The sequence below is a fragment of the Mauremys mutica genome, chromosome 5, assembly GCF_020497125.1.
Source record: "Mauremys mutica isolate MM-2020 ecotype Southern chromosome 5, ASM2049712v1, whole genome shotgun sequence".
In the NCBI taxonomy this organism is placed as follows: domain Eukaryota; kingdom Metazoa; phylum Chordata; order Testudines; family Geoemydidae; genus Mauremys; species Mauremys mutica.
The window spans coordinates 83925249-83950813 of NC_059076.1; the positions used below are offsets into that span (position 1 = coordinate 83925249).

Consider the following 25565-nt stretch of genomic DNA (forward strand, 5'->3'; position numbering starts at 1 on the left):
GTCTATATCAAGTCTTAAATTCTGGATTAACATGATTTTTTGCAATTGGAATTTAAATAGTTTTTGGTCGTTGAGGTAGGCAGAGGTTGTAATAAGCATCTTTGCTCCAAAAGTCTGGGCCCTTCCATCCACACCAACCCTGTACAGGAAAAATCAAAATAAAGCCATTCTGAAACAGTTGTGCTTAGCAGATTTGGTCCATGAGTACTGTCATGCCTGTCAGTTTTTGTAGTTTTCATAATTCAGTATATGCATAAACAGAACAGGCTCCATTTTTTGATTCAAACAGCTAGAAATTATGCTGTTAACATTGCTATTAGACTTCAATTTTATCTTCCGCCTTATGTTTTTGTAGTATTTTTATTCTTAATCACATCAATTATAAAAATACAGTGTGAAGTCTACGTTTTACAAAATAGTGCATACACTTAGGGTGTGTTCTTGGAACTTTACAGTGTCCCAATTTAGACCCCCATTCTGCAAACATTTATGCACATGCTTATATTTATCACATTAATAGTTTTATTCAAATCAGTGAGACTGCTCAGGTGCTCAAAGCTGAGTGCATTTGTAAATTTCTTCAGAAATTGACAAGTTATAAGAGTATGTGAAGTTTCAATTAACTGTGGAGTTCTATTGATATGACTAGACCAGTTTTAGGACTTGAAAAATTACCAGAAATCTACCATACTAATCTGAGGCAGTTGCAAAAGTAAAAGGGCTACCAGAATAGTTCAAGGACAGTATCCAACCTCATCTACTGGGAAGGGAGAGCATGCTGGATGGAATTCATACCAAAGTGCTTTCCCACCAGTCAAAATCAGCCCCGGTTTAGTAGATGTGATAAATCTGAAGCTGCTTTCCTCCTGCCTGGCTGTTAAGAAGGAGCTCTCTCTTCCCAATCTCAGAACCTACTGCTGCCTTGGTATCTGGTATTCTGCAACTATGCCATTCCTAGAACCTCACAATTTTTTATTATAAGATATCCTTCCTCTCTGAATAGTTCAAATTTCTACCCCTCCTGCTGCTGACTTTCCTGGAGCAGCTGGCAGAATGAAACTGATACAATTCACTGTCCTCAATTTCATATCTGCCTATAGGATAAATAGAACCTGACGAGCCTTATTAATTACACTCTGCTACTGCTTGGCTTTACTATGAGCAACAGCAGAGGAACTGGAGCCATCTATCTGCAGATTCAGGAAGATGGAATTGCATGGTTTATCTTCCAAACGATAGACACAGAGCCCAAATGTATCCCCAAACTTTGCATGTATTCCTTTTAAAGGGATCCTGACAGCTTTGGTCTATATCAGTACACAAGATATTTACCTAATTTCATGGAAACTCTAAAATTTTGATATTAACATGTATATAACCAGATATAAACAACTCTGTACTAGACACAAGGTAGTGGCATCAGGGATATTCAGTCCCAAGGCAAGTAAAGAGTATTCCTTCTTACTGTAAAAAAAAAATTATGTTCTCCCAGACACTGCACCTCTTCAGTCATTAAATTCCACAGGCCAGATGTAAGGGTATGCTGTACTGGTACATTCACCTGGCCTCTGGGCTGGTCCCCAGGTGGGATCAGCATTTTCCTTGCAGTGATAGTGTCCTTCTTCAGTCCAGGGACTGAGCAACCTCATTAGGGCTGAATTATATATAAACTGACCCTAACCCCTAAGGGGCTGAAAGAAGTTTGCTTACATGTGAGAGAGAGAGAGTGAGAGAGAGTGTGTGTGTGTATATATGTATAAAATAAGTAGATATAAATAAATCTACATGTTTGTAAAAAAGATTACTTTTAAGATAAATTAAAATTATGCAAGTAAAAAATAATTCCAATGCTATCGCTTCAACATGGGTTATGCCATATAACCATTTATTAATGTCGTAAGTAGAAACTAAATGAAGTTAAAATCTCACCTTTTCCAAGATAACATGCAGATCTTCTGCACCAGTGTAATGTGGGTCTAGAATAAGAAATTTAATGTGTCCTGTAACCTCATTCCATGCCACTCCTAGTATTGTGTGAGCCAGAACACCTCCACCTGGATTGGAGAAAATATATGCCCTTTCTAAGACTTTGTACAATTTGACACTTATTTTTTGCACCCATACATATGTCAATACTTTCTATTAGCTGACAGATCTATGAGTGAAGTTTCATTCTCTAGGCTATGAAAAATAGTAGGGTAACTGCATCATGTAAGATCCTTCATGGAATAGGATCTCAAAATAAGGACAAAGCTGTAAAATCTGAGTAGTTATTACCACAAAGAAATAATTTTACTTAACTATTTGATCTCTGTCTCTCTCCCAATTCAGCAGTGAGTATTATGATTCCACACCACCAGCTGAAGACACGAACATTTTGAATACACCAGTTATGTCCAGTCTATATAGAAATGATCAGTTATAGAAGACCTCAGTCTAAGAAACTTCCCAAAAATAAAAAGACTAAATAAAAAAAATATAATTGGTAATTTGTGAGCAATAAATCAAAAGAGGAGAAAAAGAAGGGATACGGTATGTATAACCAGAGCACAACAGTTTAGTTACTAGATACCAAGATTAACATACACAAGTCTAAAATGTTAACACTCTGAGGATTAGGTGTAAAAGCCCATAGAGGTAAATACCACTTGTCTCTTTCTCACCTCTCCAACACAGGCTACAAGCTGGGTGACTAGACTGAGTTAGGTAGGGACTAGAAGAAACCAAATAATATATAAGTATTTCCTCTCTCCTACATGACCCTGGTCATTCTGGACATTAAGAATTTCAAAAGCAGTATTCAAAATCAAATACATTAGAGCGAATACTGAGAACCACTTGCCATGGTAACCCTTGAAAAATTTTCCTGATTGCAGCATACCTCCTCCAAAGATGGTATCTGTAAATGCCTCAAGATTTCCCTATAATAGCAAGAAAGGATTTTTAGGTGGCCTTGTATAATCTCAATGGGGAGGCACCTCCCTATCTGGCCAAAGGTACATGATCCAAGACACCTGGTGGAGGGGCACCCTTTTAGCTTGGTAGCTTTCCTTAATTAATTCTCTCAACAATCTTGCCACAGAAGCTTTGGAAGCCATGAGCATCTTTTCTTAGTATCTCTATACAGGATGAAAATCACTAGACAGATGTAGTTTAGAGGAGGTAATACGTTTCAGAACCCACCTACCCATTACTGTTTCCATAGGTTCTCTGAGGACTTGGGAAGTAGCTGAATTTCTGAGCCAGGATGTCTGCTGTTTCCCACTCACTAGCTCAATGAAGATTAGGTGCAGGAAGAATGGTTTCTGGCTTTTCTTACTCCAACCTGCAACAACGGGAGGGGACCTCTTGCTGAGCTGGCCCTCAGCTCTACATGCAACTGGTTGCCTTGAGAGGACCTGATAGTCCACTTTCATAGAATACTGCTCTGATGGTTCAATGTGGTGGGACCAAGGAAACTCCACAAAAGGGAGTATAAATGAGAAGCCGCACAAGAAAGGGTGGGGATATCAGTATGGGGGAGGGGAAATGATAGAACTTTCAAAAATTGCTTTATTTAGGGTCCTTGAAAGCCTGCAGTTAAGGCAGATGGGGCCTTTGGTGCTTCCACTAACAAGGCCAAGCACAGTGCACATCCAGATGGAAATTCCTTGGGATTTCTGGAATTTAACACAATAAAACTAATCCCCCAGAGGAGAATTAAAAATGGTGGTGGGGGGTTTTGCAAGCAGAAATGAGGTTCTCTCAGAAGGGTTTACACCAGGACTGGTAAAGCCACACTAGAATCAAAGGAAAATGTAGGCAGATGGGATATTAATTTTCACAAGACAAATGAATTGATATGGCTTGGGAGATGCAGATTACAATGAGCCACATGCATTGAACCTATCTGAGATTCCTGAGGCTGGGGCCCTTGTGAAAAGCTCTCATACTGAAGCTTCTGAAGAAAAACACAGAGACTTAAGACTGAAGATTATAAATTTATAGAGCAATTTCTATGTGCTGCTGATTAGTGGGTAGCACTTATGGACAGCTCTAGATGCAGCAGGGAAAGAAAGATTAAAATACCAAAGGAACTTCTTACTGACAAAGCAGTGTCATATTCTGTCAGGTCAGAAAGGGTGAGAAGAAGGTAAATGCCAAAAATCAAAGCAAAAAGAATAGTTAAAAAGCCATATAAAGAAGTTTCTGCCAGCTAAGATACGGGCAACTTTATCTGTCAGCCAGAACTGACCCGCTTCGAGGGAGCTGAGGCAATACACTTTGTTATAATTTTCTCTACCTCTATCTTATGGCATGGTGGTCAATATTATCCAGAGTGCAGACATATATGGATGACATTATAAATCCTTGTCCATAAATATGTTAGGATGGGGAATATAATTAAAATGAAAATAAGATATTTATATTAAGGCTGATTTTAAAAAAATGTTTTTCTCTACTTTTTCAAAGCAGCATTCCCCTTCAGGACAGTATCAGTAAAAATTCAAATGTTCTTAAAACCCAAATTTCCTTACCCATGTTACCAACGTTTTAAATTATTAAAATATTTCATTTGGTTTTAGGAAAGAAATTTTTGCTAAGGAGTGAAAGCCAATAAATTGCTGCTCTTTAATGCTCAAGGGAGTTACTGATGAGCAATACAAAATAATTCTCTAATAGTGTTGCTAGTGTGGGGAGCAGACTATTTTGTAAAATCAGAATAGCTGGACCATCAACCCTAGAGTGAAAACTTCAAATCCTATGTTAGCCTCTTGAATTTAGAGAACATCATTCAGACTGATCTCAGCAAGCCTGCTCTATACTAAGTTTGGGGACCTAGATCACCATCAAAAGACACCAGCCAAATCAGCTTTTTATGGTCCTTCATCTTAGAGCAGATAAAAGACAATACTAGGGTGTGTACCTGAACTTCGTTAATCTTGCAATCTCCCTTACTGCAGAGCATGTGAGGGAGATTCCCACACCTGAGACATTCTTTTTAGGTGACAAATTGAGGAACAGTCCCAGATTGAGGTGTCGATAGAGGTTTCACAACAAATTGGTAAATTAATAAGTCGATGGTATTCACCCAAGAGTTCTGAAAAACTCAAATATGAAATAGCAGAACTACTAACTGTAGCACATAACCCATCACATAAATCAGCTTCTTTACCAGATGACTGGAGGAAAGCTAATGTGATGCCAATTTTTAAAAAAGGCTCCAGAGGCAATCCTGGCAATTACAGGCTGATAAGCCTAACTTCAGTACCAGGCAAACTGGTTGAAACTATAGTAAATAAAAGAATTCTCAGACACATAGATGAACATGATTAGTTAGATAAGAGTCAACAGGGCTTTTGTAAAGGGAAATCATGCCTCACCAATCTATTAGAATTCTTGGAGGATGTCAGCAAGTATATTGTCAAGGGTGATCCATTGAATATACTGTACCTGGACTTTCAAAAAGCCTTTGACAAAATCCCTCACCAAAGGCTCTTAAGCAAACTAAGGAGTCATAGGATAAGAGGGAAGGACCTCTAATGGATCAATAACTGGTTTAAAGACAGGAAACAAAAAGGGTAGGAATAACTGGTCAGTTTTCAGAATAGAGAGAGGTAAATAGTGGGGTCCTCCAGGGATCTGTACTGAGACCAGTACTATTCAACATATTCATGAATGATCTGGAAAAAGGAGTAAACACTGAGGTGGCAAAGTCTGCAGATGATACAAAATAAATCAAGACTATTAAGGCCACAGCTGGCTGTGAAGAGTTACAAAAGGATCTCACGAAACTGGGTGAGAGGGCAACAAAATCACAGATGAAATTCAATGTTGAGAAATGATAACTAATGCATATTGGAAAACATAATCCCAACTATACATACAAAATGATGGGGTCTAAATTAGTGGTTAAATCTTAAAAAGAGATCTTGGCGTCACTGTGGATACAGTAGTTCTCAGAAAACATCTGCTCAATGTGCAGTGGCAGTCAAAAAAGCTAACAGACTGTTAGGAACTAATAGGAAAGGGCTAGAGAAGACGACAGTAAATATAATGCCACTATATAAATCCAGGGTACAACCACACCTTGAATATTGGTCTCCTCATCTCAGAAAAGCTATATTAGAAATGGAAAAGGTACAGAGATGGGCAACAAAAATGATCAAAGGTATGGAACAGCTTCCATATAAGGAGAGATTAAAAAGACTGGGAATTTTCAGCTTGGAAAAGAGATGACTAAGAGGGGATATGATCGAGGTCTATAAAATCATGAATAGTATGGAGAAAGTACAGTAGAACCTCAGAGTTATGAACACCAGAGTTACGAACTGATCGGTCAGTCACACACCTCATTTGGAACCAGAAGCATGCAATCAGGCAGCAACAAAGACAAAAATAAATAAAGCAAATACAGTTCAGTAGTGTATTAAACGTAAACTACTAAAAAAAATAAAGGAAACTTTTTTTAAAAATTGACAAAGTAAGGAAACTGTCTTTGTGCTTGTTTCATTTAAATTAAGATGGTTAAAAGCACATTTTTCTTCTGCATAGTAAAATTTCAAAGCTGTATAAGTCAATGTTCAGTTGTAAACTTTTGAAAGAACCACAACATTTTATTCAGTTATGAACATTTCAGTATGACGAACATCCTCCATTCCCAAGGTGTTTGTAACTCTGAGGGTCTACTGTACGTATGGACGTGTTATTTATTCCTTCACATAACACAAGAATCAGGGGTCACCTGATGAAATTAATAAACAGCAGGTTTAAAACAAACAAAAGGAAGTACTTCTTTACACAATGCAGTCAACCTTTGGAACTTATTGCCAGGGGATGTTGTGAAGGCCAAAAGTATAACTGGGTTCAAAAAAGAATTAGGTAAGTCCACAGAGGATAGTTCCGTCAATGGCTAGAGATGCTATCCCATGACTGCTGCCAAATGCTGAACCATGCAATAACTGCCCTGTTCTATTCATTCCCTTTGAAGCATCTGGCATTGATCACTGTTGGAAGATGGACCAATGGACCCAGTATGGCCATTTTTATGTTCGGGTTGCTCTGGATACCTAGAAGTTCATCTGTATACACTCACTAAATAATGTATATGGAAATAAACCTTGACAGAAGTGACCAACAAACATTCTTTGGCATTTTTCAATAGTGAAAGGCTTACCAATCATAACTGGAGTTCCTTCAGTCTTGAAATGATTAGCAAGTTCTCTTCCCTGAGAAGCTAGCTCAGAACCCTGGCTGTATAAGAAACACAGCATTAGATTATCTTTATTAGGTTTAATTTCCTATTTATCTCTTTCACTATTTAGCCACATAAATTTGTAATTCCTATGCTATATAATGAGAATTTTAAAAAATATATTTTATTACATTCCCCTCACTCCCCCTCACCCCTCCCCGAGAACACTGTAGCAGGACCAGGAGTTTTATAATATAGGAAAACCACACTGGAGTAAAACTTCACATTTGTGCTCACACAAGCTGGTGCAACCACCCAATATAATTTATAGAGAAGATTATGATCAGTTCTATCCAATTCAGACAGTGTCACTGAAGGATGCCTATTGGGAGCTGTGCCTCACAGTGAAAAGAAAGATACCATGACAACAGCTTCATGGTGGCTTCAAACTGGAGGTTTAAGGGAAAAGGTTTAAGAACCTCAGCTAAACAGCTCCAGGGTTCTCTCAGCCAGAGAGAAATCTACACTCTTATTTAATGGCAAAAAAATTTGTTAACAAGGAGTTAAAGTTGCCTGGTGGCTCTTGCTGGCTCCAGGGGGGCAGAATTAAGGCTTGGGCATTTACCATAACTCTGCATTCCCTGGTTTTTAGAAGTTTGAGTTTTGCTAAACTTGACGTTCTGGAAGGGCACAAGCTATCACTGGGCAAGCATAACTCTGTGTTAAAGTATTTGTCTTTTAATCTCCTCTAAATTTTTTAACTGAAAGAGAAATGTTTGTTGGTAGGAGTTAATGTTCATTTAGGCAATGATAGTTTTCACCTACGTTTGCAGTTGATGTGCTACTATGGCTAGTAATAATCAACAGACCTAGCTTTTATACAGTGCTTTTCATCAGTAGATCGCAAAGAACTTTACATCATTATCCCCATTTTTGAGATGGTAAACTGAGGCACAGAGCGGGAAACTGACTTGCCCAAAGTCAACCAGTCCTATGGTCTCTGGGCCCCGCAGATCCTGGCAAACACATACAGATAGAGAGAGGCTCAGACTCTGCCAAAAGAGGCAGCCCCAGATCCGGGCATACACATGGGAGGGAATGTGGAGCTGCCAGGATTCTCTGCCCCTATTCTCTGCAAGTCCCCCATCACAGTCCTATGTCTCCCTTCCCAGTCTCCCACTCCTCCCCTCACGCTCCATGTAGCCCCCATTGCTCCCCCTCACCTGACCCCCAAACCCTCTCCTACCCCCACATCCTCAATTATTCCCATCTCCATAATTGCCCCCTCCTTGCTGAACCCCAAACTCCTCTCCCCTGATTCACACCTACTCTTCCACCCCAATCACCCTCCCTTACCAGTGGGCATTTGCATGTGTATTTATTTTCTTTTCAAAAATAGTTTCAGTGACTTTCTGAATATTCTGCAGTACTCAGATTATACTTCCCAAAACAAAAAACCCTTGCCAGAGTCAGACTGGAGCAACATGCCTCCCTTTTATTTCAGATTTCTGCTTAGAGTTGGACTTAAACTCACAGCCTGGGCAGTGCTCAGGTTTGGTGCCTGCAATATTCCTCCTTGAGCCACTCAGGTCTTATGAGGCATAGCTGACTTTCAACTCCCTTAGCTTATTTCTCTACACGTGTGCAGTGGAATCCATTTGGTGCATGAGCACCTATAGCCTGAGTTCAGTGCCCAGGGTACCAACTCCCTTTGCACATGCCACTAACCAATTTGCAGTCATTACAAACTGTTGACTAACATACACTGGCTACCAAACATATTCATTATGCTGATTATAACCACTTGCAATAATATGTATACTTATGTTTAAAATATATGTAAGTATTACTGTAGCAACTATATAGCCTAGATTGTTGTAATTCTGTAATTGTTAAAGCCTGCACCTTTGTTATAATCCTGAACACTTATGCTAAGTATCCCATAACAGCTTGCATTAGCTCACATAAGCCTTGGATTGAATAGCTAGGAAAACTCTAAAGTATCAGGAGGGATAATTATTTCTTTATAACAACAGGAAAAGAGCTGCCCACTCAAGTCCATTAAGTGCCTTCCTCCCCCTTAGTACCTGGAATGCACTCAAAACAAAGATGAGAGTGCATCATAGCCTAGAACACATTGGGCACACCATGGTACCAAAACAAACAAGGCAAAAAGCTGACTAACTAAATGACGTATATGGTATACTTTTCTGGTAAACATGTAGGGTATAAAAGGATGGCTTTAGGGGCATAGCTTTGGAGAGCACCCTCTTAGCGTAAGGTGAATGTAACGTTGCTGCATGGGACTGCTCTTCAGAGACTGCTATCATATAGAACCTTTTTCCTGTACCATATTAATAAACCTGACTGACACTGGTTATTAGATCTCCTGAGTATCTCTCATAACGAACCAAAGTACGGTCAAGCAATTGACTATACAATTTATCAACAAAACTTAAACCCAATCCTGCAAAGACCTCTGCACAGACAGATCTCCTGTGCCTTACTTCAGTGGGGTTGGATGCAGGGGCCACCTGCAGAAGGTTCTTGCAGGATTGGGGCTAATATCCTATTACTACTAATAGTCTCTTAAGTGATCCATTCTTCACAACACTTTCCCCAAATAAAGAATTAATCACTGAGACAACATTAACAAATATTAATTCTTACCTGACAAACAGTATTTTTGAAGTTATTCCTAATAACCGGTTCAATACAAGTTGTACCTCAATAGAGCCAATCCACTGCCGCGACCCAACAAATGCAGCTGGTTTGTCTTCAACATCAACAAGTGCCTTTGTAACACACATCCCATAAAGAAAAAAAACAAACAAACAGTATGTAATGGACATTTTTACAGTTTCTACCTATAATATCCACTTAATTCACATATACTATAATATTTCTGGAACCTAACTTGTCAAAAGCAGGCAAACATTTACTGAATGCAGGTATGATTGAATATTTAATGAAACAAAAGATCCTGTTTAAAAATGGTAACGTTTTTTCTGTCCATGTTAGAAATATTTTCTTTTCTCAAACACCAGCTGGGAAATAAATGTCACTAAATGTAGCTTGAATAAAAAAATGGTCAAGAAGAAATATTACTATTTTCTTAAATTTTGCAAAATTATAATAGCACTACAGGCAATTATTTCACACAAATACTAGTTATATATTGGGTCTAACTTCTTGTTTACATTTAACACACTTTTCCTGGAACTCCCTTCAACATGCTTATATCTGTTAGGAGAGTATTTATAATATATTAGAAATTCTGTGCATATAACCAATTACAGTTTGATTTAAAAATCTTAACTGTATACTTAATCTACAACACTTGTGATTTTTTTATTTTACATTCACTGTCTAACTTTATTCAAATTCTATTTCTTACATAAAATACTGAAAATTATGTACATATCTTGACTTTATTTCATTCTCAAGTGGGTTAACAGTCAACATTTTAGCTACCTTCTACTTTTTATAATCTGATAAAGATTCAGATAGAAAGCCCAGTATAAGTGCTAAGCATTATTGTAGTCTAAACACTTTCAAAATCACTATGCTGCTAAAATTGTTAAATAAACAAATTAACCCAAAACACTATTTTCACAAGACTCTAAGATAAAAGCTGAGAATTTCTGCTGGATGTACAGAATGCGCTAATCAAACATGCATTGTTTCTCCAATGGTACTAACATAACTGAAAATATAAGACACACATGCATACCTCTCACAAAGAAGAGAATGTTCATTTCGGGAACATTCCAAAGAGAAAAATACCCTCACGCTCACGCACACATGACGTCTGCCAAATGAGAAAGGACTAAATCAGTCCTTATTAATCTGGGGCCTGATCCAACTCCCCTGACGTCAGAAGGGAATCTTTTAATTTACTTTAATGGAACTGGATTGGGCCCTTAAATCTCTCCAATTTGGTAAACACTGTGAGTGTGTATTTTGGCTATGTTATGATTTGAGATTCCAAGAGAATACCAACCAAAAGAACTTATAATAAAAAATCTTATTTCATGGAACTCTTTTGAAGAAAAGGAAAACTATTTTAATGCCAGTCATTTAATGTACATAACTGGAAACAGAATCCATTTCAAACAAAATGTTCTAGAAGTGATACTCAGAAGTCTTACAGATAAATGTGAATAGTAACTATGAATGGATCAGAAAACAGAAACATAAATTAGATTTATTTTTTTAAAAAAAGGGTTTATTCCATAAAGCACATTAAAATCAATGGAATAGTACTTTTAATAATCAGTTCTATAGCATTGATTTTTCTAGAGAAATACGGTAAATACACATGAAATGCAGTCTGTTTCTTTGTCCGGTACCTGTTGAATCTCCTTGTGTGTAGGTATAGATTTCTCTGTGTAACCCTGATGTTTGAACCATGAACAGATAGTCTGCAGAGACCGGTAGGCACATCCCCAGCCATTATCATCTATCCGATCCTGCATATAGTGATGATAACTATATACACCATGTACCAAATACACCTGAACAGAAAAAGAAAAGACAAAAAAAACCACATCTCTCTCAGGAGCTGTTGTCTCAGAAGCTGAATATTCATTATTTGATTTTGACACTTGCGATATGTTAGTTTTCTAATAATTGATTATGATTCATGAGAGAAATAGCTGTGTGACTTCTTGCTTCCCCGTGCCCAAGACAAAACTTGAAGGTTTTGGTTTTTGTTTTTTTTTAAAGAACAAGGGAGAAATCCTTAAAGTGCATTTTTACAGTTCAGTCATCACTGGACTTGTAAGCAATTTGTAAGCAATTTTCTGTAAATTCAGGGACACAATTAGAATGTTTGACTTGGCATATTGATGACTCATGTTAGGGCATGAATTCAAACTTAGCGAATCCTAGAGGCCAGTGAAGTGGTGGTACAGAAATTTCGGATCATGCTCTAGCTAGAGTATGGGTGCCGAATGCAGTGTTAATTGAATCACTGTGAATTAAATTAACAGGTCACAGTAACTAAGGGTCACCAAATTAAATTAATAGGCAGCAGGTTTAAAACAAACAAAAGTAAGTATTTCTTCACACAACGCAGAGCCAACATGTGGAACTCTTTGCCAGGGGATGTTATGAACACCAAGGCTATAATAGGATTAAAAAAAGAACTAGATAAATTCATGGAGGATAGGTCCACCAGTGGCTATAAGCTAAGATGGGCAGGGGTAGTGTTCCTAATCTCTGTTTGCCAGAAGCTGGGAATGGCCGACGGGATGGATCACTTGATGATTACCTATTCTGTTCATTCCCTCTGAAGCACCTAGCATTGGCCACTGTGGGAAGACAGGATACTGGGAAAGATGGACCTTTGGTCTAACCCAGTATGGCCGTTCTTATATTTTTTTGCAGATCTTTCATCTAATCCAATTTCTGTCAGCTCTATTTTACATATATATGTACATCTGACTATGTATTTACTTATAGCATGTTTTGTAACCAGATCGGACAAACATCTTTACTAATGTGGTCTGATAGCCATTCCTCTGCATGGGGCTAAACATTCAAGCAAGTGATCTAATTGGCTGAGTAACTAGATGTTCCTGTGTTATGAGGAGGAGTAAATAGCACTTCCTTATTTACTTTCTCCACACCACTCATGAATTTATAGACTTCTATCATATCCCCCCCCTTAGTCATTTCTTTTCTAAGCTAAAAAGTCCCAATCTTATTAATCTCTCCTCATATGGAAGTTGTTCCATACCCCTAAACTTTGTTGCCCTTTTCTGAACCTTTTCCAATTCCAATATATCTTTTTGAGATAGGGTGACCATATCTGCATGTAGTATTCAAGATATGGTTGCACCATCAATTTATATAGAGGCAATATGATATTTTATGGCTTATTATCCCTCGCTTAATGATTCCCAACATTCTGTTAGCTTTTTTGACTGCCGCTGCACACTGAGTGGATGTTTTCAGAGAACTATCCACAATGACTCCAAGATCTCTTTCTTGAGTGATGATAGCTAATTTAGACCCCACCATTTTTTTATGTTTAGTTGAGATTATGTTTTCCAATGTGCATTACTTTGTATTTATCAACACTGACTTTCACCTGCCATTTTGTTGCCCAGTCACCCAGTTTTGTGAGCTCCCTTTGTAACTCTTCACAGTCTGCTTTGGACTTAACTATCTTGAATAGTTTTGTATCATCTGCAAATTTTGTCACCTCACTGTTTACTCCTTCTTCCAGATCATTTATGAATATGTTGATTAGCACTGGTCACAGTACAGATCCCTGGAGGACCCCTCTATTTACCTCTATCCATTCTGAAAACTGACCATTTATTCTTACCCTTTGTTTCCTATCTTTTAATCAGTTACCGATCCATGATAGGACCTTCTCTCTTATCCCATGACAACTTACTTTGCTTAAGAGCCTTTGGTGAGGGACCTTGTCAAAGGCTTTCTGAAAATCTAAGTACACTATATCCACTGGATCACCCTTATTCACATGCTTGTTGACCCCCTCAAAGAATTCTAGTAGATTGGTGAGGCATGGTTTCCCTTTACATGTTGACTCTTCCCCAACAAATCATGTTAATCTATGGGTCTGATAATTCTGTTCTTTACTATAGTTTCAACCAGTTTGCCTGGTTAGGCTTACTGTCCTATAACTAAAAAAATGGTGTCACATTAGCTAACCTCCAGTCATCTGGTACAGAGGCTAACTTAAACAATAGGTTACATACCACATTTAGTAGTTCTGCAATTTCACATTTGAGTTTTCAGAACTCTTGGGTAAATACCATCTGGTCCTCATGACTTATTACTGTTTAGTTTATCAATTTGTTCTGAAACCTCCTCAAATGACACCTCAGTTTAGGGCAGTTCCTCAGACTGTCACCTAAAAGAATGGCTCAGGTTTGGGAATCTCCCTCACATCCTCAGCCATGCAGACCAATGCAAAGAATTCATTTAGTTTCTCTGCAATGGCCTTATCATCCTCAAGTGCTCCTTTATCATCTTGATTGTCTAATGCCCCCACTGGTTGTTTAGCAGGCTTCCTGTTTCTGATGTACTAAAAAATTATTTTGCTGGTTTTTTTTTAGTCTTTTGCTAGCTGTTCTTCCAATATTTGTTTTGGCCTTCCAAATTATATTTATACACTTCATTTGCCAGAGTTTATGCTCCTTTCTATTTTCCTCAATAGGATATAACTTTCACTTTTTAAAGGATGTTTGCCTCTCACTGCTTCTTTTACTTTGTGGCACTTTTTTGGTTCTCTTACTATATTTTTTAATTTGGGGTATACATTTAAGTTAAGCCTCTTTTATGGTGTCTTTAAAAGGTTTCCATGCAGCTTGCAGGGATTTCACTTTTGGCACTCTACCTTTTAATTTCTGTTAAACTTCCTCATTTTTGTGTAGTTCCCCTTTCTGAAATTAAATGCTACCATGTTGGGCTGCGGTTGTGTTTTCCTTCTTACAGGGATGTTAAATCTAATTATATTAGAGGAAGACAAACAATTTCCTTGCCAACTACAGTACTGCTCACAGCAGTTTCTACAGGCAAAGCAGCATAGTATAGCACCAGGAGCAGCAGAGAAGCAGGAGGGAGCAACAGACATGGCTGCAGAGATACAGAGTTTTAGAAAACTCTTATTCTAACACCAAGATCTGTACTATCAATAATACATTATAATAATTTCATTTATCCCTATCCAAAGGCCTCTGGAGCACCTTAATGAAAAGGTAAATGCAATACTTAGTCCCTTTCTTTTAATGTTGTCTCTTCCCCTTCACTGCCTGGGGTCTCAAACAATTATTTTTTGCAGTATCTATTGAGACTGTAAAGTCTCTGAGGCCAGGACCTGGTCTTATGTCTGTAAAGTGCCATCCATACACCAAAATTAATAATAACAGCAATAATAGAATTCAAAACAGAGTACTGTACCCTAACATTTTTCCAGAGCAGATCTAAAGACACTAATAAACCCCACATCATTCTCTACTACCAGATATTAAACAAAAATATACAATGGAAATAAAAGACAGTCTTGAGCCTGTCCCTGAAGGATTTTAATGACACATTTACGTGTACCTAAAGATAATGGATGAGACAAGGAAGAGAATTAAAGAGCCACAGTCCTCTGGTCCCCCCACAAACTCCTCTCAAGATTATAATTCATGAAGATTACCAGTGCCATTGTTGAGACACTCACCTGTCATCACAGGACACTCAGCAATATAGTCCCTCAATTTAAGATTGTTGCTATAAGGTCTTACCGGACAGAGCAGATTATGAAGCATGAGAATAGAACTGCAGTTCTCAACTTTTTCCATATTTCGGATCTTCTTTTCTACACCAGGATCACCCTAGGACCTCCACTTCCCTCCAACTGGGATCCATCTCCATTTAACAGTATGAGAAAGGATGGGGTGGTCACCAATCTCATCCTGAGAATCCATGACAAAGGCCAAAGGTTCTCCAGCTTTTTCATTCTACAGACCACTTTGTCTGAGAGAGATTGTTTCACAAACTCTCTTCAATACTTGGTTCTCAAAGTGTTTTATTTTGTAGACCCTAGTTTGAGAATGTTGGCAGAGACTCTTGAAGACCAAATCCTTTGACTGTTGTGGTTCAGCTGTAGCTGTCAAAATGGCTTGTAAGAGTACACTCACATTGAAATGTTTGTCTATAGCTTTAGTTCACTGCAGTTAAGTTCACAGTTTCCAAATATTTTAAAAATAAAATGAATTTCTCCTTTCTATGACTGAAAAAAACTGAGCTTCCAGGTTCCAACTTGTGAAACTTGTCAACCTATCTAGAGATGACAGCATCTCTAGAAAGGGTGCGCAAAGAATGAGAGCCTGGATTAATTTCCCTACCTTATTCAGTTTTAGTTTTCAGTATTTGTCTTACATACAGTCAGAAATTTTAGTCAAGTAAAAAGATTACCATGGCGACTACATGGAATGGAAATGTAGCATTGGCTATGACACCAGATTTGTGATTATCAATAAGATTTATGTAAAATAAGAAGCATTTTCCTATAAATGCCAGAAGTGAAACTTACCATGCCGGCCTCTATGCCAGGTGGATTGAGAAATATGTGTGGATTTCTGAGATATCCATCTTTATATGGTTCATCTGGAAAGCGATAAGCATTCGCTCTTCTTAAATATGGTCTATCAGAGGGCAGATGGAACAGTTCATGTAATTCCTACATGCAAGTCAGAATCAAAATGAAGGGATAACGAACAAGAGAATAATTCAAGTTTCTTTAAAAAAAAATTACTCCAAATGGTAGTTAAGTTTTCATAACCAATATTGTTTTTAATATAGCAGGTTAGAAACTGTTGCATACTAAAACCTCTAGAATAATCAATATTGAATGTATGTGTTTAACACTAACACGCCAGTACTGCAAAGACTCATTGAAGTGAATGGGACTCAGCAAGAAACAAGACTCTTTGCAGGACTGGGGCCTCAATTACAAATAGATGTATGGCAAAAAGTGCAATCAAAAACAGATTAATTTTATGAAAATAATAAACAATGTTAAATAGTACTGAGAATAAAGAAACAATTTGTCTATCTGACATAATGTTATAAATTAAAGAAAATGAGCTCACATTTTAAGCAAATTCTATTTTTTAAAAAAAGTATGGTATCTTAAACACCATCTGGCAACTGAGTGAAAACACAATTACACTGAGAAAATGGACCAATCCTTATACAAGTACACGTACATGGAGACCCTCACTATTTTAATTAATAAATTCCTGTATAAATCTATCAAGGCTGAATTCCCCACTCTGTCACTTTGAGTACAGACGGTGGGGGCCTGCAAGGATTCTCAAAATTAATACATGCCACTCCAGGCTTGTATTAAATTCCCAAGGTTACAGCTTTTCTCTGACCTTGGCTTGGTAAACGCTGTCACCACCCAAATGCAAAAACAAATAAACAAAAAAAACCTTTGGACCCAGAAAGGAAACTTGGGAATTCCTCCCTGTGCGGTACCCTCAGGCCTTTTCACCCGCCACCCCACCTCCAACCCAGGGAAGAGCCCAGAAAGAAAACAAAGGAAATTAGCTGTGCTACCAGCTAATCAAACAACATGCACAAGCCTCTTAGGACACCAAAAATCCAATCCTGTTCTTAAAAAAGGTAAATTTTATTAAAAACAAAAAGGAAAAAAAATACATCTGGAACTTGGGCTTTTGCTAGATTTTAAAAGAGCAATTCCAAAAATAAAGCACCCAAAACAGCTTTCTTGGGGGGGTTCAGATTAAAGGTTACAAGCAAGCGAAAGCATCAAGGGTTAGCACAGAGGAGATCCACAAGCCAAAATAAATAAACCTGATTGTCTCTGTCTAAACATTCCCTATCCAAATAATTTCTTCTAGGTATGGAAGATGAATTTTCATACCTGATTCAAACCTTACACAGCATTCCTGCTATAGCATTGCTGCCCCATGTTCCTCCAGCACAGAGAACAATAGATAAAGGGAAAGTTTCTTTCACAATTTTAAAAAGTTCTACATTCCCATTGGCTCTTTTGGTCAGATGCCCACTCCTTTTCTTTTACCTCTAGGCTCATTAACCCTTTACAGGTAAATCAAGCAGAGAACAGATACCAAGAGTGATTTTACAGCTAACTGGCTGGCTGGGTGTCCATAAGGGAGCTCCCCCGCCGCTTCAGTTATCACAAATCCACATAGGTTCACTTATACAAATAACCATAAACTTCTGTTTATGAAGAAAAGTGCCTGATGAACACCTTAAAAATATGTTTCAATAAACCAAATATATATATGTTCAGTATTCTGTTTCGGTCATAATTACAAATCATCATCTGTCAATATTTGGTCTACAGCAGCCAACTTTACCTTTCTGTAAGTCTCTAGCTGATTATCTACAATGCCTGTAGGATACGAAATTGTTACAAGGTGTTTTTTTCCTGGTAGCATGAAGTGAAATTGTTCAGGTACCACAATAGATGTTCCCTTCATATATTTCAAAATGCATCTTTCCATATCAGACAGTTGCTTATGAATTGCATTCACCAGGAGATTTCGTACACTATGAGATATAAGGGAAAATATTTATGAACTAGCACACCAGCAATGCTGGCTCATTCTCAAAACTATACCCACCTCCACAACCAGTTTAATGCACCTGCTCCTCTTATCCCTCCTTCAGCCCATACCAGCAGATGTGAGCAGAGCCTTGTCAGGTGTTGCTCACAACTCATATGTACAAAGATGCTACACTCCAATGACTCAATCCTAGAAAGTACTGCATATTTTGGCCTCAATTGAGCAAATCACCCAAGCCGAACTGGAAGTACTCATGTGCATAAAGTTAGGCATGTGCCTAAATGCTTTTCTGGATTGCAGCCACTGTATTCAGCACGTTTCAGGATGAAGCCCCAAAGAAAGAGTGCAGTGGATATCACTTCTGTATTGTTTTCCACCTCAGCCTGTTCAGGTGCATGTGTGACTTCCTGAGCACAGTACTGAGACAACAAGCATTTATCAAAGATTCCTCTCTCTCTCTCTCTCTCTCTCTCTCACACACACACATGCATCTGTGTGTATTTACTGTAATTAAAAGAATCTGGCATAATATCTTTTGAATATTTTCCTAGCAATCTGCATTTCTTTTTGAGTGACGATAAAGAATTGGCATAATTATCAGACATTATGTTAAACAACAATTTGCTCCAAAAACCCTAATAAACATTAAATCACATAACACTAGGTGATAATAAAACCCTATATGTGAAATAAAATGTAACTATACCACTACCACTTCCATAACTTTCTGTGACCTCCATGACTTCTGCAACTGGAGCAGCCGGCGTGGCTGACCCTAGGGCCATCTGCTCAGGCGCCCTGTGGCCAGCCGCACTGGCCACTGCTGGAGCAGCCACATCAGTTGCTGCTCAGGCGGCCCCGGGCAGTTGGCCCCAAGGATCGCCCGAGCAGCAGTGCTGGGGGCTATCCCAGGGACCACCCAAGAAGCAGCGGTCACAGGGGCGGCCTGAGCAGCTGCCCCGGAGGCCCTCAGGAAAGTGGTCCCCAGGGGCCTTGGAGTAGTGGGCCACTTGGGGCAGTCAGCCCCCACTGCTGAAGCAGGGGGCCCCCAGAGCAGTGGGGCCCTAGGAGCAGAGATTTAGTTATCATGGGTATTTATAGTAAAAGTCACGGACTGGTCACAGGCTGTGAATTTTTGTTTATTGCCCGTGATCTGTCCACCATGACTTTTACTAAAAATATCCGTAACTAAATCTTAGCCTTAATCATAAACTTTGAATTCATTATAGATAATAGGGATGGTCACAAGATCACACTCATTAAACCAAGGAATATCTATTGTGAGGGCTTTCAAACACTCTAAAAAGATTTCAATTTTATTCCATATTCCACCTATATTAAAAATTGCTAAATTATAAGCTGATGTAGCTTTAGTATCCACAATTTTATTTAGAAAGCACAGACAAAGAACAAACTAAAGCGAACTCAAAAATACAACTCAAAGATGTATTATACTTACTTCCTCCATGGCTCTTCTGGAGAAACAGATACAACAACATCAATTGGTAAGGTCATGTTAACATAGTGGTGTCTCTTGTTTTCCCTTTCAATGACTGGGGCTACAGCTGCCAAAGGAGATGTCATTTCCAACATAAGGTCTACATTTACTATCTGCTGCTGAAAAGAATAAAGACAGTTACATGCACCAATAATACATGTCCAACAATACATGCACCAAGAAGGGATGGAAGAAAAAAGTAGATTCATAAGACCCATGAAGGTGAAGGGGCTCCAGAGACAGGGAAAGTTAAGAACCCCAAAACAGGCCCTTCACAACCCCAATTAGATGTAATGAGAGACAGATGAAAGGAAGATGCATTTTTGAACAATGTCAGGGGCCAGAAACAAATAACTAGATAAGATATCTAACTGTATTAAAGACTATGGGCCTGCTTCTGCACGCTCATCTGTGCAGGTGGATCTTTGCATTCATGTAGAGCACGGTTGACTTCAATGGCGTTCTCTGTGGGTGGAAAGGTTTGCCTGTGTGGATCAGCTTGTGAGAAAAGAGCATTTGCTTGTTCTAAGCTGTTAAGATGGGTGGAATATATACCGTATCTTGGAACTTTTTATCCTTCTTTTTTGCAAGTTTTCTTTTACTCTCATCTTCTTGGTCAAATCTGCAATATTAGCAGAGAGAAAACAATAATATGAAATTAATCTATTACAAAAATTATGATATACCCATTGTTTCAAATATACTTACTGAATAAATCGTATTATCTCCTTACAAACAGAATTATCAGTCAGTTCTGATGGAACTGTGTTCATACTGCTGTTAGGCCATACATACACTGAACTATGGCAAATTCTTAATACCAGCACATTTGAAGACAGTTTGGTCGACAGATCACTGAAAATGTATTTTACTGCCTTTTTCGCCGAAGTCTCTAAAACAGAATGAGGACATAATTAGTGTTATTCAAATAATTCCCTAACTTTTATTACAGCTTTAAATTATTTAACATTTAAAGTTAAAATGTTTAATTTTGTCCTTGGGAAAAAAAAAGAGGAAGTTTTGCTATAATCAGACAAATGGCTATGTGAAAATAGTGAGCAAAAATCCTGGTCCCACTGCAGTCAATGGCAAAACTCCGCTGAAATCAATGGGGCCAGGATTTCATCTGGCTTCTTTTTACTTACCAGATCTACTCCAACTACATACAAAAATCATATCTGCTTACTCTAGTGCAGGGGTGGCCAAACTTACTGACCCTCTGAGCCACATACACCAATCTTCAGAAGTTTAAGAGCCAGGATGTGCCTGTCTGAGCTCAGGGCTTCAGCGAGGGAGGTCTTGGGGCTTCAGCCCCGAGCCCAGGCAGGCACGCTGCATGGGGTTGAAGCCCTGAGACTCCTCTCCCCACTGGGCAGAAGCCAGAGGTGATGCATGGGGGGGGCACATGGGGTTATGTTCCACTCTCCATTTTTGCCAGGGTTTGCAGGCCCCGCATGGTCACATGGTGCCACAGGGCCCCCTCCCTGCACGGCAGCTGGTGGAGCCGGCAAGCTGCGGCCCGTGGGGAGGGGCAGTGGCAACCAGCTAGGAGCTGCAAGAAGAGCCACTATTTTTTGTTGCTGCCTCTCCCTGCAGAGCTAAAGCAGCAGCCCCTCCCTTCAGCTCCCAACTGCTTGCTGCTGCCTCTCCAGGAGGAGCTAAAGGGAGGAGGTGCGGAGGTAAGAGGAGGAGTGTGCTTGGTGGGTGTGACTCAAGCTGTTGGGTGGGGGCCAAACCTTTAAATTGTGCCCCCCTCCCCCACCATAGGTACCAGAAGCCTCTACCCCACCACAGGGCAGAAGCCCTGAGCTCTCCCACACAGTCTGGAAAGCACAGAATGGGAGGGGCGGGGGGCAGAAAGTGTGGAGGGATCCACAAGTTGCACTTTATAAAAGAGCCACTTGTGGCTCATGAGCCACAATTTGGCCACCCCTGCTCTAGTGCTTGAACAAAATTGTAATATTGCCTTTTATTTCTGTTACCCTTGCAGAGCCAACACGCCTAGAGAAGACTGTGCTGGATTATAGTCTGGTTCACACATCAAAAACAGCATTGTTAATAGGGCTGTCAAGAGATTAAAAAAAAAATCGCAATTAATCATGCAATTAAAAATTAAGAGATTAATAGTGTGATTAATTGCATTGTTAAATAATAAAAAAATACAATTAAAATATTTTTGTTTTCTACATTTTCAAATATATTGATTTCAATTACAACACAGAATACGAAGTGTATAGTGCTCACTTTATATTTATTTTTTATTACAAATATTTTCACTGTAAAAAACAAAAGGAATAGAATTTTTCAATTCACCTAACACAAGTACTGTAATGCAATCGCTTTATCATGAAATCTGCACTTACAAATGTAGAATTATGTAAAAAGAAACTATATTAAAAAATAAAACAATGTAAAACGTTGAGCCGACAAGTCCATTCAGTCCTACTTGTTGTTCAGCCAATATCTCAGACAAACAAGTTTGGTTACAATTTGCAGGAAATAATGCTGCCCACTTCTTGTTTACAATGTCACCTGGAGTTTTGCTGTACCTGAATTCATTGTAAGTGTCACTCTAAAACAATTTTTGATTTTCAGGGTTTCACAAAGATTTTAGGGAAGGGTGGCGTAAGTCAAAAATGGTCCCAATGCACATCCCATAAGTGGTATAAATTTGGAAATAAAAAAAACAAAAAAAGACCTAAAATTACTGATTTTGGTATTGTTTTAAACTAAACAAAAAACAAAAAAAAGGTGTGTAGTGAAAGGGAATAAGTTGTCAGGAAATGAAACATGAGAGGGAGGTCAAAAAATGAAATCAACTTCATGCACTGATCCTTTACAGTTTGGAGAGAAATCCTAAATATTTGGTGAGGAGGTGACAAAATTATTATATCCACTGCGGTGAGTTAATTCTCTTCTATTCAGACTTTACACTCTTATGAGGTGATTCTATGATATTCATATAGACACACCATCAGAAGTATCCAGCTGAAATGCAAGATCCAGGCCTCCTCTTATTCTAAAGAGTATGTCCGTAGTTTCCAGAATTATCTATAGAGAAAAAAGAAGTTGAGTTATAAAGTTAATAGAAATGAGTGGCATAAGACAGTTACTTCAGTAATGTTTCCCAAAAGTTGCAATGAGAACATGGCTCATTAAAACAGGATTACTTTTTATCACACAGGTATTAACCGCATACTTTTTTAAATCCAGGAAGTGTTTTTAGAGTAGAAATCCAGCTCCTTTAAATTTGTAATTGTTTGGTTTTAGATTCCATTTTGTGTTTCCCATCTTTGCCTCTACTTCCCAGCTGAAGACAGGACTGGAACTGCTCTGCTGATTAATTTGGCAGATTAGATGGGGAGTGTCTCCCATCTGCAATGCTGGGACACTGCAGCAGGTAATAGGAAATTTCCTCTCTACTATCTTCTTCAACTGTTCATTCTGGAAGGGCAGCAACAGTCTCAGCAACTAATAAGGAAGAACTCAAAACTTCTGGACTCATGAGGGCTCAGTGAACATACAGAAGGGGATTTGCCAGTTAGCTGCTGCTAAAGAGCTGCCAAAGTAAGACCATTTGCAAATACAGAACTATCATCACATTTCTCTTTGGTGACAAAGTGTGGGAGACTTCTGGGTTCAATGCTAGCCCTGTATTTTGATTGTTTTATTTCAATTCCATGTACAACACATATTTGACTTCCATTAAAAACATTCTAAATAGAAACATGAGAAGAAACAAACTATAGAAAGATAATGTGCACATGGGAAATGTATCTGAAGTGTCACCACCACTTGCACTTTAAGCAGTATCAACATGTAGTTAAGCTTTAAAGTTGGGGTGGGGAACCTTTTTTCTATCAGGGGCCATCGAAGCACAGAAAAAATCAGTTGCAGGCCACACACAGCCCCATGGGGGCATGCAGAGGCTTGGGGCTTCCCCTAGGCTCCAGGCTGGGGCCAGAAATGTGGGGTTCAGGGTGCAGGAAGGGGCGCTGGGGTGGGAGGGGTTGAGGGCTCCAGCTGGGGTGTGGGTGGTTTGGGGTGTAGGAGCGGGCTCAGGGCTGGGGTGTGTGAGATTTGGGGTGCAGGCTCCAGGAGGGAGTTTGGGTGTGGAAGGGAGCTCAGGGCTGGTGCAGGGGGTTTTGGTTGCAGGCTCCGGCCGAGCGGTGCTTACCTCAGGCGGCTCCCAGTTGGCAGTGCAGTGGGGCAAAGGCAGGCTCCCTGTCTGCCCTGGCTCCGGGCTGCTCCTGGAAGCAGCCACCAAGTCCGGACCTTAGGCAGACGGGCCAAGGGGCTCTGCACGGTGCATGCTGCCCATGCCCGCAGCTCCCATTGGCTGCAGTTCCTGGCCAACGGGATCTGCAGATCCTGCACTGGGGGCTGGGGCAGCGCACAGAGCTTCCCTGATTGCCCCTGCTCCTAAGGGCTGCAGGGACATGCCTGTCGCTTCCAGGAGCTGGAGTTGACCCTAGCTTCCCACCGCAGTGGGGCGAGTTGGTGCTTGTGGCTCTAGCCCTCCAGAGGGACACCAAGGCTTTTGGCCTGCGGCATCAAGACTTGCCACTGGCAGGATGAAATGAAGCGGTGGGCTGCAGGTTCCCCACCCCTGCTTTAAAGCTTCCAGTCTTTCCATGAAGCATGGACCTGCCCAATAAAGTACAATAAAGTAAACTTCTTGATAAAGTTACATCTAAACTACATGTTCATTATATTGGTGGTCATTTCAAAAAAAATCCTTTAAAAAAAAACCACACCAAAATTTGACCTTTAAGTAGCACAATTTATTTCAACAGTGGACTCAACAACACACATACACATTTATATGCTACCAGGTGTGCAAAACACTTTCAAACATGTCATATGACAAAATCTCTGTCTTGAGGAGCTTACAGCATAAGGGCTTGTTCCTATAAAGCATCACACAGGTTTCTGAGTTCAAAGGGGCTGCGCGCGGGGGGGGGGGGGGAGAGAGAGGCAGGCATCTGACCACGTGGCGCTCCATGCAGGGCTGATGCCTAAATTCGCTGGTTACAACATCACAAGGAGGAGGCTCATGACTGGAGGCTGGGAGGGGCCCCAGGGAATGTGATTTACCGGGGCCCAGGCTCACCCGCAGGCAAAGCACGGAGGGTGCAGCAGGCAGGGACACAGGGGAGCCTGGCGCTGAACCAAGGCGGGAGCGGTGATGCGGGGCGAGATGCAGGCGAGCACAGGGGCTGCGCGTGCCGGGATGGGGGGAGCCCGCGCGCGGACGAAGCTACAGGCTGGCGATGCGGTGGCCCCTCGAGAACGGGCCGGGCCGCGATCGTTAGCCCCGAGGCGACAAGAATTCGACGGCGAGCCCCACGTGGGAGAGAAGCAGCAAAGAATCCTGTGGCACCTTATAGACTAACAGACGTTTTGCAGCATGAGCTTTCGTGGGTGAATACCCACTTCTTCGGATGCAACTGGGAAGCTCCCAGCATGCACCGGGCCGGCTGCCCCCTCCCCGCACAGCAGAAGCGCCCTGGCCCGCTGTTTTGCCCACCCCAGCGGCGCGGACTCACCACGTCTGTCAGCACCGTACTCATAGTCCGCACACGCCTCTCCCCCGCCCCGACGGGGGTTGGAACAGGCCGGTTCCCGTGCACGCGCCGCAAGATCTGACGTGTCACTCCAAGCAAGAGAAACGCGGCAGGCCGAGAACGCCAGGGCAGGTCATGTGAACGAAGGCGTTGCAGGAGGGGACTACAATTCCCAAGATGCAGCGCGGATGTGCGGCGCGCGCAGTCTCTGGACTACACCAACGGGCCTCGACCGA

General features: G+C 40.2%; 1 protein-coding gene across 3 annotated transcripts; it reads right to left on the reverse strand.

Moving 5' to 3' along the window:
- Nucleotides 1–2: 2 nt before the first annotated feature.
- On the reverse strand, nt 3–25473 carry UFSP2 (UFM1 specific peptidase 2). Of its 3 annotated transcripts, none has more exons than XM_045017983.1 (12): nt 25312–25473; nt 22735–22813; nt 20471–20654; nt 20318–20384; nt 19724–19878; nt 18055–18247; nt 16236–16382; nt 11527–11691; nt 9845–9969; nt 7157–7233; nt 1930–2054; nt 3–139 (listed from the first exon to the last, which is right to left on the reverse strand). In XM_045017983.1, the coding sequence occupies exons 1-12, from the start codon at nt 25333–25335 to the stop codon at nt 53–55; spliced, it is 1428 nt and encodes a 475-aa protein (XP_044873918.1). In that variant the 5' UTR covers nt 25336–25473; the 3' UTR covers nt 3–52. The 3 variants fall into 3 exon arrangements, 2 of the variants coding, with proteins under 2 accessions (XP_044873918.1, XP_044873915.1); XM_045017980.1 differs by having other exon boundaries at nt 19724–19881; XR_006579677.1 differs by lacking the exon at nt 3–139 and adding an exon at nt 2302–2401 and having other exon boundaries at nt 19724–19881.
- Between the last annotated feature and the right edge of the window lie 92 nt (nt 25474–25565).

Bases quoted from the DNA above. Each gene is read 5' to 3' on its own strand.
- UFSP2 (XM_045017980.1), bottom strand. From the start codon at position 25,335: ATGAGTACGGTGCTGACAGACGTG. The intron at 22,814-25,311 runs GTGAGTCCGCGC...TTTTCTCTATAG, and splicing joins GTACGGTGCTGACAGACGTG to ATAATTCTGGAAACTACGGA. The intron at 19,882-20,317 runs GTATATATTCCA...TATTCTTTTCAG, and splicing joins ATAAAAAGTTCCAAGATACG to CAGCAGATAGTAAATGTAGA.